General features: G+C 26.0%; 1 protein-coding gene and 1 long non-coding RNA gene across 2 annotated transcripts; both read left to right on the top strand.

Moving 5' to 3' along the window:
• Window positions 1-4766: 4766 nt before the first annotated feature.
• Window positions 4767-5577, top strand: LOC132933828 (uncharacterized). The gene is made up of 3 exons (XR_009662950.1): window positions 4767-4873; window positions 4992-5128; window positions 5191-5577. It is a non-coding gene; the product is annotated as an uncharacterized LOC132933828 (long non-coding RNA).
• A 2849-nt stretch (window positions 5578-8426) lies between these two features.
• On the top strand, window positions 8427-11806 carry LOC132936911 (calcium load-activated calcium channel). The gene is made up of 5 exons (XM_061003723.1): window positions 8427-8710; window positions 10765-10842; window positions 10918-11092; window positions 11159-11303; window positions 11388-11806. The coding sequence occupies exons 1-5, from the start codon at window positions 8650-8652 to the stop codon at window positions 11478-11480; spliced, it is 552 nt and encodes a 183-aa protein (XP_060859706.1). The 5' UTR covers window positions 8427-8649; the 3' UTR covers window positions 11481-11806.
• Window positions 11807-15773: the final 3967 nt, after the last annotated feature.

Genomic DNA, 15773 nt, shown 5'->3' with positions numbered 1-15773 from the left:
TCAGCCTATGATATTATTACCAAGTATATTTGATGATATTATTGTGAATAAAGTAATTTATACATAACCTATTTACAGTGGCGTAATTGGATAAAAATCTAGAGGGGGCAAAAAAAATAACCTCCTGTTCGGTTGTTCCTGTAATCACAATCGCGATTTCAAGATAATAACGTGTTCACGAATCACGGATAATAATAGTCACGAATAATACGATTATTGCGATAACAGTAATACTGACAATACGTCAACATTATATTATTCAACAAGAGAAACCTAAAATAAGTATAAACTTTTATAAAGTTATTTGAGGAAACAAATATTTTAATATTATAAAAATATGTTAACAGTCTTGTTAAGAATACTTTTTAAATGTTGATTATTTGGAGGGGCAAAATGATATTTTTGCCCTCACAAACATTTCTGTGGGGGGCAAATGCCCCCCTTGCCCCCCGTAATTACGCCACTGCCTATTTACGTGAAGCCTTGTTTTAAATTTTCAATCCTTAGCTATAAAAGTTGAACATTATTTACATTTTTGACTACAACATAATTATTAAATTTTAAATTTGATAAATTTTGTCAACATTTAAACTTAAATACTTATAAAAAAAAATTGTGCGTATGTATTTTTAATATTTTTAAATGGTATTGTAACAATATATCAGGAGCCTTGCATTAATTTTTCACGCTTTTTTACCCAACAAATGAAATTTAATTGATATTTATAGAAAAAAAACTAAAAAAATTGAAAACTGACAATGTCCGTAAACAGCTCAAAAAGAGTAAAAATTTTATCGTGTATAGAAAATGAAAATATAAACATTAAGTAAAATTTTCATGTATCTAGAGTTATTCGTTTTTGAATAACAACAAAATAGCAAAATCGTTACATGAGAAATTGACCCTCACGCCTCGTTAAAAAGGTCGGATTTTGGTAATTTTTTTATCTGAAAGATGAGAAGTTTTATGCAGGTCAGATAGAGCTTGAATTTTTATTTTACCTTAAATAATAGTAGAAAAATACGTTTGAAAAAGATTAAATATTGTGCATTATTCAAATGAAGTTTGATTAACATTTTTTTAAAGTACCATCCAACTAAGCATGAAAAAACACACGTTTGAAAAAAAAATTCCAATAAATCACTTGGAATCTAAACTGCATTTTAAGCTGTTTAAGCACATTTTTAATTAAAATTTTTTATGGTTTCTTTTTCTATAAATATCGATAAAAATTGTATTCATATGGGCAAAAATCTTGTCAATTTACTACTGTTATAACAGCAATTGAAAAATATTAAAAATACATTGGCACATTTTTTTTATAAGCATTTAAAGTTCAAATATTGACGACATTTACAAATTATATAGTAGTTAAATAGGATTAAAAATTTAAAACAAGGTTGCACGTAAGTACTTAATAATTCTGTAACCAACAAATCTAAAAAATATATAACCACAGATTTTTTTTTTTCAAAGTTCAAATTTGGACGAAATTATACATGTTAAATAACTATAAAGAACAACGATTTTAGTTATTTTATTGTAATTTAAAAATATTAGTTGTGGGTACTTGAAACTTCTAAAGTATATTATTATATTATTATTTACAAATATTGAAATATGACAATATGCAAATATAATATCAAGTCGACTTATCGGATACTTTATTAATAATAACAATATAATAATATAAAATATCCCTGGCTTGTCATACCGTCCCCGCTCTGAACCGTAATACTATAAATATTACATCATTGAATTTAAATTGAACACCATCTAATATCCATTACAGTGGCCCACTTGTAACTTACTGTACAGCAGAGTGACATCCACTTACCCTTTTTTTTTTTATTGGGCCCCATAATATATTTTAAAATATTACGCAGGCTGCAAGTCAATTTGAATGGGAAATGGATTTGAAAAACAAATAATTTTAAATACAATATATGTATAACATTTGATAATTTATAATAAAAAATGTAATATTTATTTTAAATTAGTGTGATTTTTGATATTGAGAAATTGTTTTCTCTATTTTGGATACATCGGGTTTGTAGTTAACAAATTGTCAAGAAATGAATCAGTAAACCGATTTCAGTACTTATTCTTTGCATATTTAATATTTGAGTATGAAGTTTCACATAGATATGTTGATGTTCAGGTTAGTAACAAGTGGGCACATTTTTGTATTGTTTTGTATTGTCCACAGGCGACCACAACACTGACATACGATTTTGTTGTTGTTGCAATAAGTTTTTTAAAAAAGCTAACTTTTCATGTTTCATCAAAGATCCGGGACTATAAGCATTATCAAATGATTTGTGTTTTGTACTTTAGTCCGAATAATATAATATTTTTAAGTTATAATACTTTCTTGACAAATTAAACAAGTAGCTGAACCGTTTTTATTTGGTATAACAAAATATTCTTCTTCCCAATTGTTTTGAAACATTTTATTTTTCAGATGTTTTTCGAAGATACCTGATACATTATACACGATGCACCTGTAACCTACCATAATCTCACAACAAATAGTGAAGTATAAAATTACAAATTTACGTTTCAAATAACGAACGATTGGAATAAAATATATAAAGTGCTTTAAACTAACGCTTAAACGCTATTACACATTTACAACGCGAGTACCTAATCGTTCGTATTACTCGTATACACAAGCCACGGCCAGTTTAGCGATAAAATACATCAATAATGTTAGGTATAAAATATAAATAGAAGAAAATACCAAAAACAGAATCATATCTCTATCGCCAACTCGTCGTGGCCGGTGCCAGAAAAATCTGAAGGGGGGGAGGGGGTCATATAAAATTTCCTACTCCGAAGTCCGAATACCATATTTACCGACTAGAAAAAAAAATTATAATCAGATTAATAATGACGAGTCCTAAAATAACTTTTTGCGGTAAATCAAAAACATATTTTGTTAGTTTAGTCTAAAAACAAAAAAGTATTAGCTATATTTAGATATTCGTAAATTAGCATCTTATTTATCAATTAGGTATAGCCGGTTTAGGCGGTATATGATATGTTAAAATGACAGTAAAGGTAGAAAGTAAATAAACTATAAAGACAACTAATTGTAATATAATTTCACATTATATTCTATAAAATTATTATAATAATAAATATGTGGGCAAGTTACAATATAAGTATTAAAGTATATTTTGTGCCTTGTGGTATTGTTATTAAAGTAATACTTTTATAGTAAAACTGTAGATTGAATTAGTTTTCACCAAAAACATTTAAATTTTAATTTGATGTACTTTAAAATATTCAAGTATATGTATCCACCATAGACCTATTAACTATTTAACTTTAAATGCTTATAAAAGAAAATTGTGCCTGCAGTGTGTTTTAAATATTGTTCAACTGATAAAGTAACAATCAGGAGCCTTGTATTAATTTTTCAAGCTTTTTGATCCAACGAATGAAATTTTATTGACATTTATACATTTACTTTTGAAAGTTTACGTGAATAATATCATGCATATGTATTATGTATAGCTTATGGATTTGTCTTCAAAGTTAAAATTCTATAGATAATATAAATATAATTTTGGTTTTCGTAATTTCGTTTCTGTTTACCTAATTAATAATTATTATTTATTATTTTGCAGTTTTAAATATTTCAATAATTTCATAGTTTATTTTACTAAACGAATGATTCCTCTCGTTAGACTTTGCGTTAATATTATACGGAGTGATTTTTTAAGCAAGCTCGCTCTATTTTTTACTTAAATTGAACGTAAAATATTCAAATTCTGATTTTTAGAATTTCTAAATACTCTTGAAGATTTTTGAATACTTAAGATTTACTATTTAAGGACGATATTGTTACAATACAAACTTCAGTTTTTAAAATAGGAATCCTTTTTTTCTCTTAATAAAGTAAAAAAATTAATGTCAATTTATAGATGCATTTACGTTTACAAAACATCATCTGCTAAATAATTTTCAGTAAATAAGGAGATTCTCATTTGAAAAATGGAAGTTTGTATAGCCACAAAGAGGACATTCTTTAACAGTAGTACAAAAAATATCAGGAATTTGAATAAATGTATTTTTAAAGGAAAAAAGGTGGTGGGCTTTTATTCACCAAAATTTCAAGTAAATTTTGTATTTAATGATAAGGCCCCTTAAAAAACTGATCCATGGGCCTTTTGTGTGCCAGTCTGACACTGTACATTGTGCAGTAATAACAAATAACGATGAGGAACCAGAGAAACAAATACAAAATAATAGAATATTATCAAATGTTATGGAATGTTGTGTATGGAAAGATTTCCAATTAAATTGACTACTATAAACAAGGTATGCAAAAAACCCATAATGGTCTTATCCGAAAATATTTTGTTATAAACTTATAAATTATAATAATTATTAATCCATATTGAAGATATTTACCTAAAATGTACAGTGTATACACAATAGTATCTACGTATTAATAAAATGTGCACACTGTACTTACCGGAAATTGTTATTGTTTTCAGTACTACTTTGTCAGTTTATTAATTCCTATGTTCGGGGTACTTTTACATGGATTATATTTGGTAAGTATAAGATATTAATTTTACGTAGGTATTATATATTTATATGATGAATCTAATTAAAATAAAATAAAACGCTGTTTGGGTAATGCCTCTGATTTGAAAAGTAAAAAGTAAATAATTTTTTTCACAGTCATTAGTATAATTTACTATTTATATTATTATAGATCTTCCGAAAATAATTAATGGAAGGGAAGGCGAAATGACCGAATCACATACGTACAATATAATAAGTGGCATAATATTACTCCTCCTATACATCAAGTAACAAGTTATCGTACGTCAAGTCTGGGACGACAAATGAAATAGTAAATAATATTTTTCTATTTTGTATTATGACTTATAAGAATAAGTACAAATACAAGATACATATACTAAATATTAATATTATAACCAAAATAATTCTAAAATATTGTAATTTTTTAGCCGGAAGATGATGATATAATTTTAAGGTTTAGTGAATGGGGAGATATTGGCATATAGGATTTTTGGCAAGAGACTGTGTGATTTTATATTGTAGGCCAGATACAGGAGGCATTTCAATATATAGTACCTAATAATTGGTATGAAATATGTTGTTCGACACCCTTAAATACTTACTTGTATTAACATTACATTTTTCTAGGTGGATTAGGAGAAATCCTGTTCATCATATCGTGGTTGAAGAAGTTAAGAACCATGATTGCAAACCACCGGGAAATTTTACAATAACTGAAACAAAAGAAATTCATGGCGATAATAATAATCCCACATAGCGAAATTACATTTTAAAAACATTTTGAAAATATTTTTTAGAAAACGAATAACATTTTCATATAATTTTCTAATCATCATTCTAGGTTTTAAAAATATCCTAAAAACATTTATTGTCGCAAAAAAAAATAATCATCGAAATGTTTTTTAATCATTTTAAAAATATTTCATGTTATGTTTTGAAAACATTTAAAATGGTATGTATCTAAAATATTTTTTTTTAAATATTTGCAATATATTCTTATTAGTCCGTTTAAACGTGGCCATCAAATTAATCAATAAATCAATATAATTTAATAATATGACCTATGTTTAGTGGGGACCATTATTTTCTTGTAGAATATTTAAAAAAAAAATAACAAAATTATAATTCCCATAAAAAACCAATTATTTCCTAAAACCTGCTATATAATATATTTCATATTATTATAATATATTATATATTATATACATATTAAAATTATATACTATATTATACCATGAAACGTATAATAAATTGCATACCTAAGATCAAGAATTAAAATGTCCTACTACCTACAGTGGCGTATTTGAGGGGGGCATTTGCCCCCCCCCCCTAGGCTTGTTTTTTTTTACTGTTTTGTGGAAGCTGTAGTTATAAATTAAATTCCATTATTATGAGTATTATGACTTTATAGGATATACTTGCTTACATGCGTTTCCAGTTCCCACCACGACTTAACTATTTAAGATAAGATTTATATTAGGTATCTTAAATGGTGGTTTCCACCAAATACGATATCCCAATTTTGTAACTAACATTAATAGGTACCATGGCCCATGTTTTGAGTCAATCATAGAAATAAAGTATAGTAAGTTGTAATAAAAATCAATAGTCAATATTCTGTGATAATAGTTTATTTTTTTTATACTTATACTAAAAGTTAATACGTCTTAATAGTTAATTCTGTATTTCTGTTCATCTGTTATTCATCTATTATAATTTATATTAATGAGTTTCATTACTTATACTAGCTTTACTACATAGCTTTTATGCTAACATCTCTTGCTGCATGTATATTGCAATATTTTACTTTAAATTTTAAGTCTATAAAATAACAAAGTTATGTTAGGTATACCTTATATGACCATTGACCACATATCACTGATCATTTTTAAGTATAATTTGAATTAATAATTCATAATATAATTTTCTCATCTGTTATAAGTGTTATAACTGACCAATTTCACACTTATGTCCAAATAGTGACTTGGTAATTTGCTTATGTATGATAATTTCATTATTTTGTTATCCTTTGCTTTTTTAACTTAGGTTAAAAACTTGGTTGCGGTCGAGAATGGGACAAGATTGCTTAGTTGGGTTGGCTTTACTAAATATTCATACACACAGGGACATTCAAATATATGAGGTCATTGATATGTTTGCTGCCACAGTGCCACGAAAAAAAGAAATATAGATTTTATATTATAATTATATTGACTACCTATGACTATAGACTATATTATATTCAAATTTAAACTTTTGAGCAATAAATATGGTGCTTTTATTGTGTTGAATTTATTTTGGATTATAACTGAACAAGTTTGAACCAGTGTCTAAAACCCTAACAAAAAAAATTAAAATGTATAATTAATTGTATTCAAATTTCCTTATATTTTAACAGCTGAGAGATTTTCGTATTTTGCCGCCCCTGAAAAATTATCTCAAATACGCCACTGACTACCTACATAATTCTCAAAATACGAAATTGAATAAAAATAAAAATACCTATTATATAGTATCTATAAAATAGATTTATGTTACCGATATACGTATTCGTTGTATGATATATTTATTTTGTAAATATAAATACAAATACAAATCATAATAGAAATTGCTAGGTGGTGTTCATTAATAAATATTAAAGCATTTGTTATTACTAGGGCCCGGATTTAAATGCACTTAAAACCATACAAATTTGCTCTAAAAAATAGCCAAAAATTCATTTTACCACAAAACTGCCCTTAAAAATGGCATATATTTTTTTTATACAAATTGTAATTTATAAATGAGATATAATTATTATTTATTAATTTATTATTTTATTAAAAAAAAACTGAAAATTTGAAATATTGTCTGCTATGATGCTGCTATGATGTAACACGAACTGACTGATTATTTGTTATTTGACCGAATGCTGGTGACGCTCCACAGTAATCATAATAAATAAGATAAAAACTGAATCGAAAAAAAATGGACAATGTGTATGGAAAAACCCGATAAACCTTCTTAAATATCAAGAAAATAATTTATCTTTAGATAATATTTTGAATAGGCTAAACTTCATATCTATATTGAACAAATATGCATTAAAAACCAACAAAATGACTCGATAATACTTAAAATGCTCTAAAAACGAAAAAACGTCAAAAAATGAAAAATAAAATTGTAGCTTTCAAACCCTCGTTACATAAAACGAATTATGTACTTGGAAAGCATTGTGTATGATCAACCAAAAAAATATGCACTTTGCATTGAAATCCGGGCTCTATAGTTATTACTAATAATATAATTTGCATTTTTATTTTAATAGAGAATTTTATAATTATAATACATTTAAAAAGTTTTAAATTAAAATTAAAATTAATAATTTGTAAATAAAGCAAATAGTTTGTCAATTTTATCAAAAAAATTCCGGCTGCCGAAATGCCGACTTTTTACGATGACCGGGCGTCACTACCCCACATACCCTACTTCCCTTCGGAACACCGGCCCTGAACCGCGTACGATACACATTTTGAATATTTTATAATTGTTTTGTTATATTATATGTATTTATAATATTAATTATTAATTTGGAAATTTACATTTTTGTATCAATTCAATGAGTATTATTTAATTAAAAATATTATGTCGTGTCAGCGAAATACAATCGTAATGATCGTAGGGACAGAGTTGTAATTCCTATTAAATTTTTCAAATTACAATTTTCAATTTTGACGAGCGCAAAATATGGATTTTGACGGGCCGGCAAAACATTTCATGGCATGAACAGACAGTTTCCGATAGATGACGTGTTTAATCAATGGCTTACAACGCGGCGACACGACGACCGTGATAACAAGTAATCACGATGATAACGACATCAGAATTTTGAGTTTGTGAATTTGTGATATTAGAGCGTTATTCTCATAGAGAAAATCATTCAGAAACGGCTTCTACCGTTTTGTAATTTGTAGTATAGACAATTGGAACCGCGTTTTGATGATTCCCGTATTGGCTATCGTCTAAACGCCAACGATAAACCGACATTTAACGCGAAAATACCTACCTACCACCTATTCAACACTCAATGCATTAGAACTCAGAACAATGTGGTCCGATACATTTCTCATCGTATTTATTTCAATTTGTACGGCTCTATTAGGAGAAGGTAAATTCAGCTTTATCAACTGTGGGATATCTATTATCACGTTTGTGTTTTGTCTTAAAATTAAACTAGATGCATTTGTTTTGCAGATAAATATGATTTTAGACGTTTTTGTACACTTTTTAATTATGTTTGATATAGGGTAGGTGTGGTGTAGTTTGTGTCTTGTGACAGACTTTCAAATGAATGGTCGCTGTGACGCTGTGTATGTGTTGATATCAAATATACATTACCAACAAATATCAAAATATGCATGGTGTCCCGCACTCTAACTTTTCTTGGTAGGGGATTGGGAAATCGAATTGTACCATTTAAAACCGTAGATGGTAGAGCATGCTAAATAATGATTTAGATGAAATTATGAAAACAACTACACACGTGTTATAGGCTTATGGCTATCACTGTCTACTCTTACGCTATCATTATATATATATACATCATTATTTTGTTATCATGTGTTTGTTTTTATTATTTTGTTCATTACAAAAATTTGCTCATCTGTGTATCTTTTATTTTTTATATTATAAAACAACAATATATACAATCTGTAATAATCTATACAATGCGTACGGTAAAGCATACTACGGCATGATAGAAGGGGGGGGGTCCAATGACCCTACTTCAAAAACCTCTGTGTATCTAAAAATGTTTTTATGTGTAGATAAAATGCATGTGTAATTTAAAAAGAGTAGTCATTAATCCATTAGAATAAAATATAGAATATAACAATTGTACCTCTCTGTAAGCAGGAACTTTTGTTTGATTTCCATTCAAAAATTAATTTTTTTGATAAGTAAATACGTTGCAAACTTATAGAATGAAAATTATTAGAGTATATTATACAACTTAAAAGATTCATTTTATTTATTTTTATACAGGATAGACTTGAATTCTCTGTAGTGCAACTACTATTTAAGTAACTAATAAAGTTTACATTTAAAAGAAAAATTGAGATACCTACTGTTATAAAAATTCATGGTTTGTAAAAAATACATAATCATATGTAATATTTATAAAACTAAATTAATGACAAATATTGTTCATAAATACTTTATGTATTGTGTTTTGTATGATAAAATGACGACAACTTTAATATTATGTTGGTATAATTATATTTATATATAAAATACCTACTTATTTTAGCTACACCAACCCTGTACTGGCTGTAATAGAAATAATATTTTGAAAATATTGATACTACATAATAAACTATATATAAAACTATTTTTCATGCCTCTGATTTGTTAAACTGATGGACATTTATCTGGAAATGATTTCATTAAAGTCGTTATAGATAGCTGAAACTAGGATTTTATCAACATCTAACGGTTTATTTTATATTAAATAATCAATGTAAATTACTAATAGCTTAATACAAACGGCTATAAGAAAGTTTAGTTCCAGTGAGTTGTCATAAATCGCTCTTAACTAAGTAAAATATAATTTTTTTGTTTTTATAATATTTATTATTGTATATAATTTTATATTTATAGTAATTCAGTATTATTAATATGTTCAATAATATATTATTCATACTATTTTACATATAATATTAACATTTGTTACTTTACTACTCGCATTATCTTAAAATTATTTCTATATTTCTATAAAAATGAAAACATTATTCTCTATCTTTTTTGTAAATGGGGATTTTTCTCTAAGATTACTTAAAAACAGAAAAAATGATTCAGCGTAAATGCATTTTGTCTATGTTGCGTGTGGGTCAGAGAGAGAAAACAAATAGTGCGCTGACATTTTCTTAAGAGAATTATTGTTTGTATCATATATCATGTATTCATGTACACAGACACACAGTACGTATTACGTATATTCATGTGTAAAAATTAATTTTATAAAGAATATTATTATTTCTGCTTTTATAAATCTTAATTTAAGTGCTATTATGTGTACAGCATTTGCATGAAGTATGATAATTACAAGTTGTTATTCATTACATTGGTGTTTTTAGTTTCCTTTAAACGAGCTTAAATTTGTTAGTATTTTTATATTCATAAATCATAACTATTAAAACTTATATAAAATATATGTTTTTGCAGGATTAACATGGTTATTAGTATATCGAACCGAAAAATATCAAAAACTAAAAGTGGAAATTGAAAAATCTAGTAAAAAACGTAAGTTTTCATACTTTTACAAAACATTACAAACATTTTTATAATTTTATTGAAAAAATATTATTATTATTTCAGTTGAAAAACGTAAAGAAGCTCATGGAGACTCTGTAGACAAACAACAGAAGAAAAAAATTGAACGTGTTGAGGAAAAACTTAAAATTAACAATCGTGATTTGTCAATGGTAAAAATGAAGTCCATGTTTGCCATTGGTTTTGCATTTACAGCATTATTAAGCATGTTCAACAGCATGTGAGTTTTATTTGTAAATTTCCAAAATAATATTTTAAATATTTAATTTATATTTCATATACATAGATTTGATGGACGTGTTGTAGCAAGATTACCTTTTACACCTATTCCTTGGGTTCAGGGCTTATCACATAGAAATCTACCTGGTGATAATTACACAGAATGTTCATTTATTTTCTTGTATATATTGTGTACCATGTCAATACGTCAAGTAAGATAAAAATATTTTTTAAAACGATGTAATATTAATAATTGTATAAACAATTAATTAATGGTTATTTTTTTTGTATAATAGAATATTCAAAAACTATTGGGATTTGCTCCATCAAGAATGGCTAATAAACAAAGTGGTGGGTTATTTGGACCTCAACCTCAACAATTTAAATAAATTCAATTGGACATAACAAATTAGTATTAACATAAAAGACCAATTTATGTTTTTTTTTGTATTACGAAAAAAAATCAAATTATATTTGTACTTTTATAAGTTTTGTAAGATATTTCATGATATTATTAGTTAAATGCAACTCTAAATAATGTAAAATTTCATATTGGATGTTTAAATATCAACAATTAAAATATGCGATACTTACCACACTTTACTTATAAGTTATAATGTTACGGTTCTATTGACCGTTTAGTGTCTAGAATCCCTTGTCCGTGGTGGAATTAATAAAATTTGTAATAATAAAATAAAATATTTGTGCGACTTAATATTATGTTTCAAAGTTAACCAAGAATTAAACTATTAAGAATTTTCAAAAACGTGAGAAAAATAGAACAACCAGTGTTGGATTTCCTACCTTGTTTGTAACTTATTACAGTGAATTATAGTGTTTTACCGATATTATTTCTTGTATATTTGCCATGGTCACTTCTCGATTGACAATCCATTATAAAGTTAACGAATATTGCGAATTTATCCCACCTGCCTACATTATGCATTACAAACATCGACTTAACCTACTCTTAAGAGGACCCTGAACACACATGCATTATCTTTGTCTTACAAACACAAAACATAAAAAATTTTACCTCCTGAATATTCCATTTAACTCTGTTATGTTTAGTATTAGAATTAATTGAACATTGTTAGCAAGCCTGGGCAATTTTTCATAAAAATGTAATAACTACTTTTTTTTATGTTCTAACAAATAACTTAGTAATTTAACAACACAGTTTTAAATAAATGTATATATTAAAATTAATAGTCAAGTTTGTAATATTTACAAAGAGAATATTATATTTTAAATCTGTGGCTTTTAGAAAAAAAATCAACTTAAAGTAACAATAAAATTAACTCATAAGATACTACATAACGTGGAAAAAATGTACAATTTGCTGTTGTGCGTTTTAAGATGATGACAATGCATGTAGGTGTTTGTAATATTTTACATTTAATATGTGTATCAGAACTTATTATAATTTATACTGCCTTAGTGCCTTATAATTAATTGTGGTATTTATATAATAATGGGAGTTATTAATGAAATTATTATAAACTTATCAAATAACAAAAATTGAAAATAGAATTTTAAAAATTAATCTAAACAAGATAATACCAAAAAAAAATATTCTACAAAGCTTCTGTTCTTTAAATTTATAAATAAAGATATATTAAATTTCTTTTAATCGAACATGGAAATAATACTAGATAATTATTTTAATACTAATGTGTCGACCATTGAAAGAAAACTAACATAATCCATATATTTATAATATATAGGTCCAAACATCTATAATATATTTAATGTTACCATCAGATATTAAGTCATTTAAGACGTGTAGTAATAACTTTTTTAAGATTCTTAAAAATATATATTATAACAAGAATAAATTAAATCAGTAGTACGCTACTTAAATATTTAAAGATTTAAATAATTTTAGTCTTATTAGTTTTAAAATGTTTTTGTTTATTGTAATTAAAATAACTATATATAAAAAATAAGTAAATCATACTTAACTTAAATTGTGAAATCGTAAGCCATCGTATTCAGTGGGGCCTATAATATAATCAAAGAAAAGGTTATGCATATGCATTTTTATTTTACTATAAGACATTAAAATGAATGTTTAGTGGGAATAAGTATGTCAACAGCTATTATATAACATAATATAATACAGTTAAACCGCTAAATACCGGTTACCAAAATTTTTCCCTCTATTCAGATGTGTCTGTTAAGGGAGGTTTCACTGTATAATACCAGAACTTCAAATACCAAACACAATAGTCCATTTACTATCAACCTAATTAATGTAATATTTTTTTTAAATATTGATAATTTGAATCCAAACATCCAAAATCGATCCATGCTGATCATATAAACAGCAAGGTTGAGGACTTTTCAATATATCAATTTTTGATAATATATAATATACGACATAAGGAATGTAATTAATTACAAATAGGTAACCTAATAATGTAATGTTGTGGGTATAATAATATGATTAACATAAATAATTATCTAAAAAATATTTAACTTTTATATTGTGTTCATTCATACACAGACGTTTGTTTTTTAAATTCTTCATTCTTTGGTAATGACAGTTTATTTTTAATTGTTAGACCTAGAATAATAATTCAAACACATAATACATATTTGATTAACTTTTAGGATGTATAAAATAAATAATTTTTTTCCAAATCATCTGTATCCTCTTAGATTATAATATAAAAAATGCACTAGTAATTCAGAGCTCATAATATTTTGTATTTCTCATGTAAATTATATAAGAGTATTAATTCTTAACAATACTACCTAATATTGTTATCCGCATTGGCCATTTTAATTTAATTTGTGTACATGGGTTAACAGCAGTGGCGTGCAGAAATGTGACACACTTAAAAATCGAGGGAAAGTCGGTGGTTGGTTAGAAATGTTGATAATTATTACTTGAAATAAAACTTGCGTTGTCGAGTATAATATTCTATGGGTTATGACCATAGATAATAATATAAGAATGGATAGGACCAGTTCCATATGGGGCTGTGTGCTTTTTTGGGGGAGAGAGAACGTAAAGAGAGAAAGACGATATGGGGGTTTTTAAGGTTATGTGCAAAACTATTTTATTAAATAATAATGAATAACATGATAGTCAGTTATATTTAGATATTTGTCAGTTTGTATTTTGATTGTTGTGCCACTTGTGCCTGGAAAATTACTCTAAACTTTGTTAAATATTTAAAATATTAAAAATATTAATTATTATTTATCAATTATCATATCAATATTTGCCCCATATAACCTTAAAAATAGTATCACTAAAGTTTCACGTGATAAGTTCTTATGTCCTATCCATGAACATATAATAATAAGGACTGGCCACTGGATAAGAAAAGTGAATTCTTACTGTCACGTTATCAAACAGAATCGCCACCAAGCGCTAGTAGTCGGTTCGCCCTGTTAATTCATATTTGAATTATTACGAATTTACGAAATACACCAATTAACGTGCATTTTGTTAGCAGAATAGCAGACTTGGGTAGTGTAGTGTTCCGGTATATTTTTAAGTATTCCGAATACTTTTTTCTTGTATATGTATACTATTATACATTACTAATTATTACTTATTAATTATACTAATTTGAATATAATTTATAACTAATAGTTAGCCATATAGGTGTGTATTATCAAGATTATAATAATGTTCATTTTTAAACACAGAATTAAAAAAATAATATTTTTGCTATTGAGATCTAAATCTACTAAAAAAAGTATTCGAAAAATATTTAGAATACTTAGGAATATTATTATCATAAAGTATTCAAATACATATTATTTTGAATACTTATTTTTAATTATTTGGAATATGCAGGTACTTGAAATACTTTTAAAAAGTATTTTACCCAAGTCTGAAAAATTCTATGATTACTTAATATTAATTGTTATAGGCATATTGTCAATTATAATTTATTAGTTATTACTATTAGGTTTGTATACAATAAATAGTATTAATTTTGTTAGAGCCTTGAGATTAAAAAGAAAAATATTAAAACAAATAATAAAAAATTAACTTTTTTGATCAAATTAAATATAATATACACATTATTTAACAAAAAAAAAAATAAACTCAACATTAAAATCATAACATGGTACATTGCTAAGTTTTTGTAAATTTTGCTACTTTTTTTTTAGTCATATTATCTTTCTTTACATCCGAGTTGTGCTTGTAAGAAAACTGTCTCATCCTCATATTAATATAATATCTAATACTAAATGCAATTATTTGTTCGCTGTGTTCAAAGCAAGGGAAATATAAAGTATTATTCTCCAACAAATCTGCTAAGATTAATTCACACACATCGGCCATGAGCCATCATACAATATTTACAAAATAAATTTTCTATTTTACAAATAAAATTAAAAAAATATTTGTTTGGGCGTAATAAAAATCCTCTAGATTTCATGTTTGTAAGACGAGCAACTGGTTCAAATGAAACATTAGACTGTATTGTTGCTGAACGACAAACTGCACATTTACTGTAGCGTAAAACTTGCTTGCATAAATATTAATATAAAATAAAAAAATTCAAGATTTTAACTATCAGTTAACTTCCCACTTCCATAAGTACTTGAGTAGAAGTTAAAATAAACATTCATTATTTTAAATTTTGGATCATATAAGCCAATAGCAAGTGCCAATTCTGAATATTTAAACTTATAGTAAGGAAAATATATAA

This window comes from Metopolophium dirhodum, chromosome 1, assembly GCF_019925205.1.
Source record: "Metopolophium dirhodum isolate CAU chromosome 1, ASM1992520v1, whole genome shotgun sequence".
NCBI classification, from domain to species: Eukaryota; Metazoa; Arthropoda; class Insecta; order Hemiptera; family Aphididae; genus Metopolophium; species Metopolophium dirhodum.
The sequence above is the reverse complement of the archived record's forward strand: the minus strand, read 5'-3'. Positions and strand labels throughout refer to the sequence as shown.

Excerpts from the sequence above, each read along its gene's own strand:
- LOC132936911 (XM_061003723.1), top strand. The coding sequence starts at position 8,650 with ATGTGGTCCGATACATTTCTCATCGTATTTATTTCAATTTGTACGGCT. Across the intron at positions 8,711-10,764 it reads TACGGCTCTATTAGGAGAAG|GATTAACATGGTTATTAGTA; the intron begins GTAAATTCAGCT and ends ATGTTTTTGCAG. Across the intron at positions 10,843-10,917 it reads TGAAAAATCTAGTAAAAAAC|TTGAAAAACGTAAAGAAGCT; the intron begins GTAAGTTTTCAT and ends TTATTATTTCAG.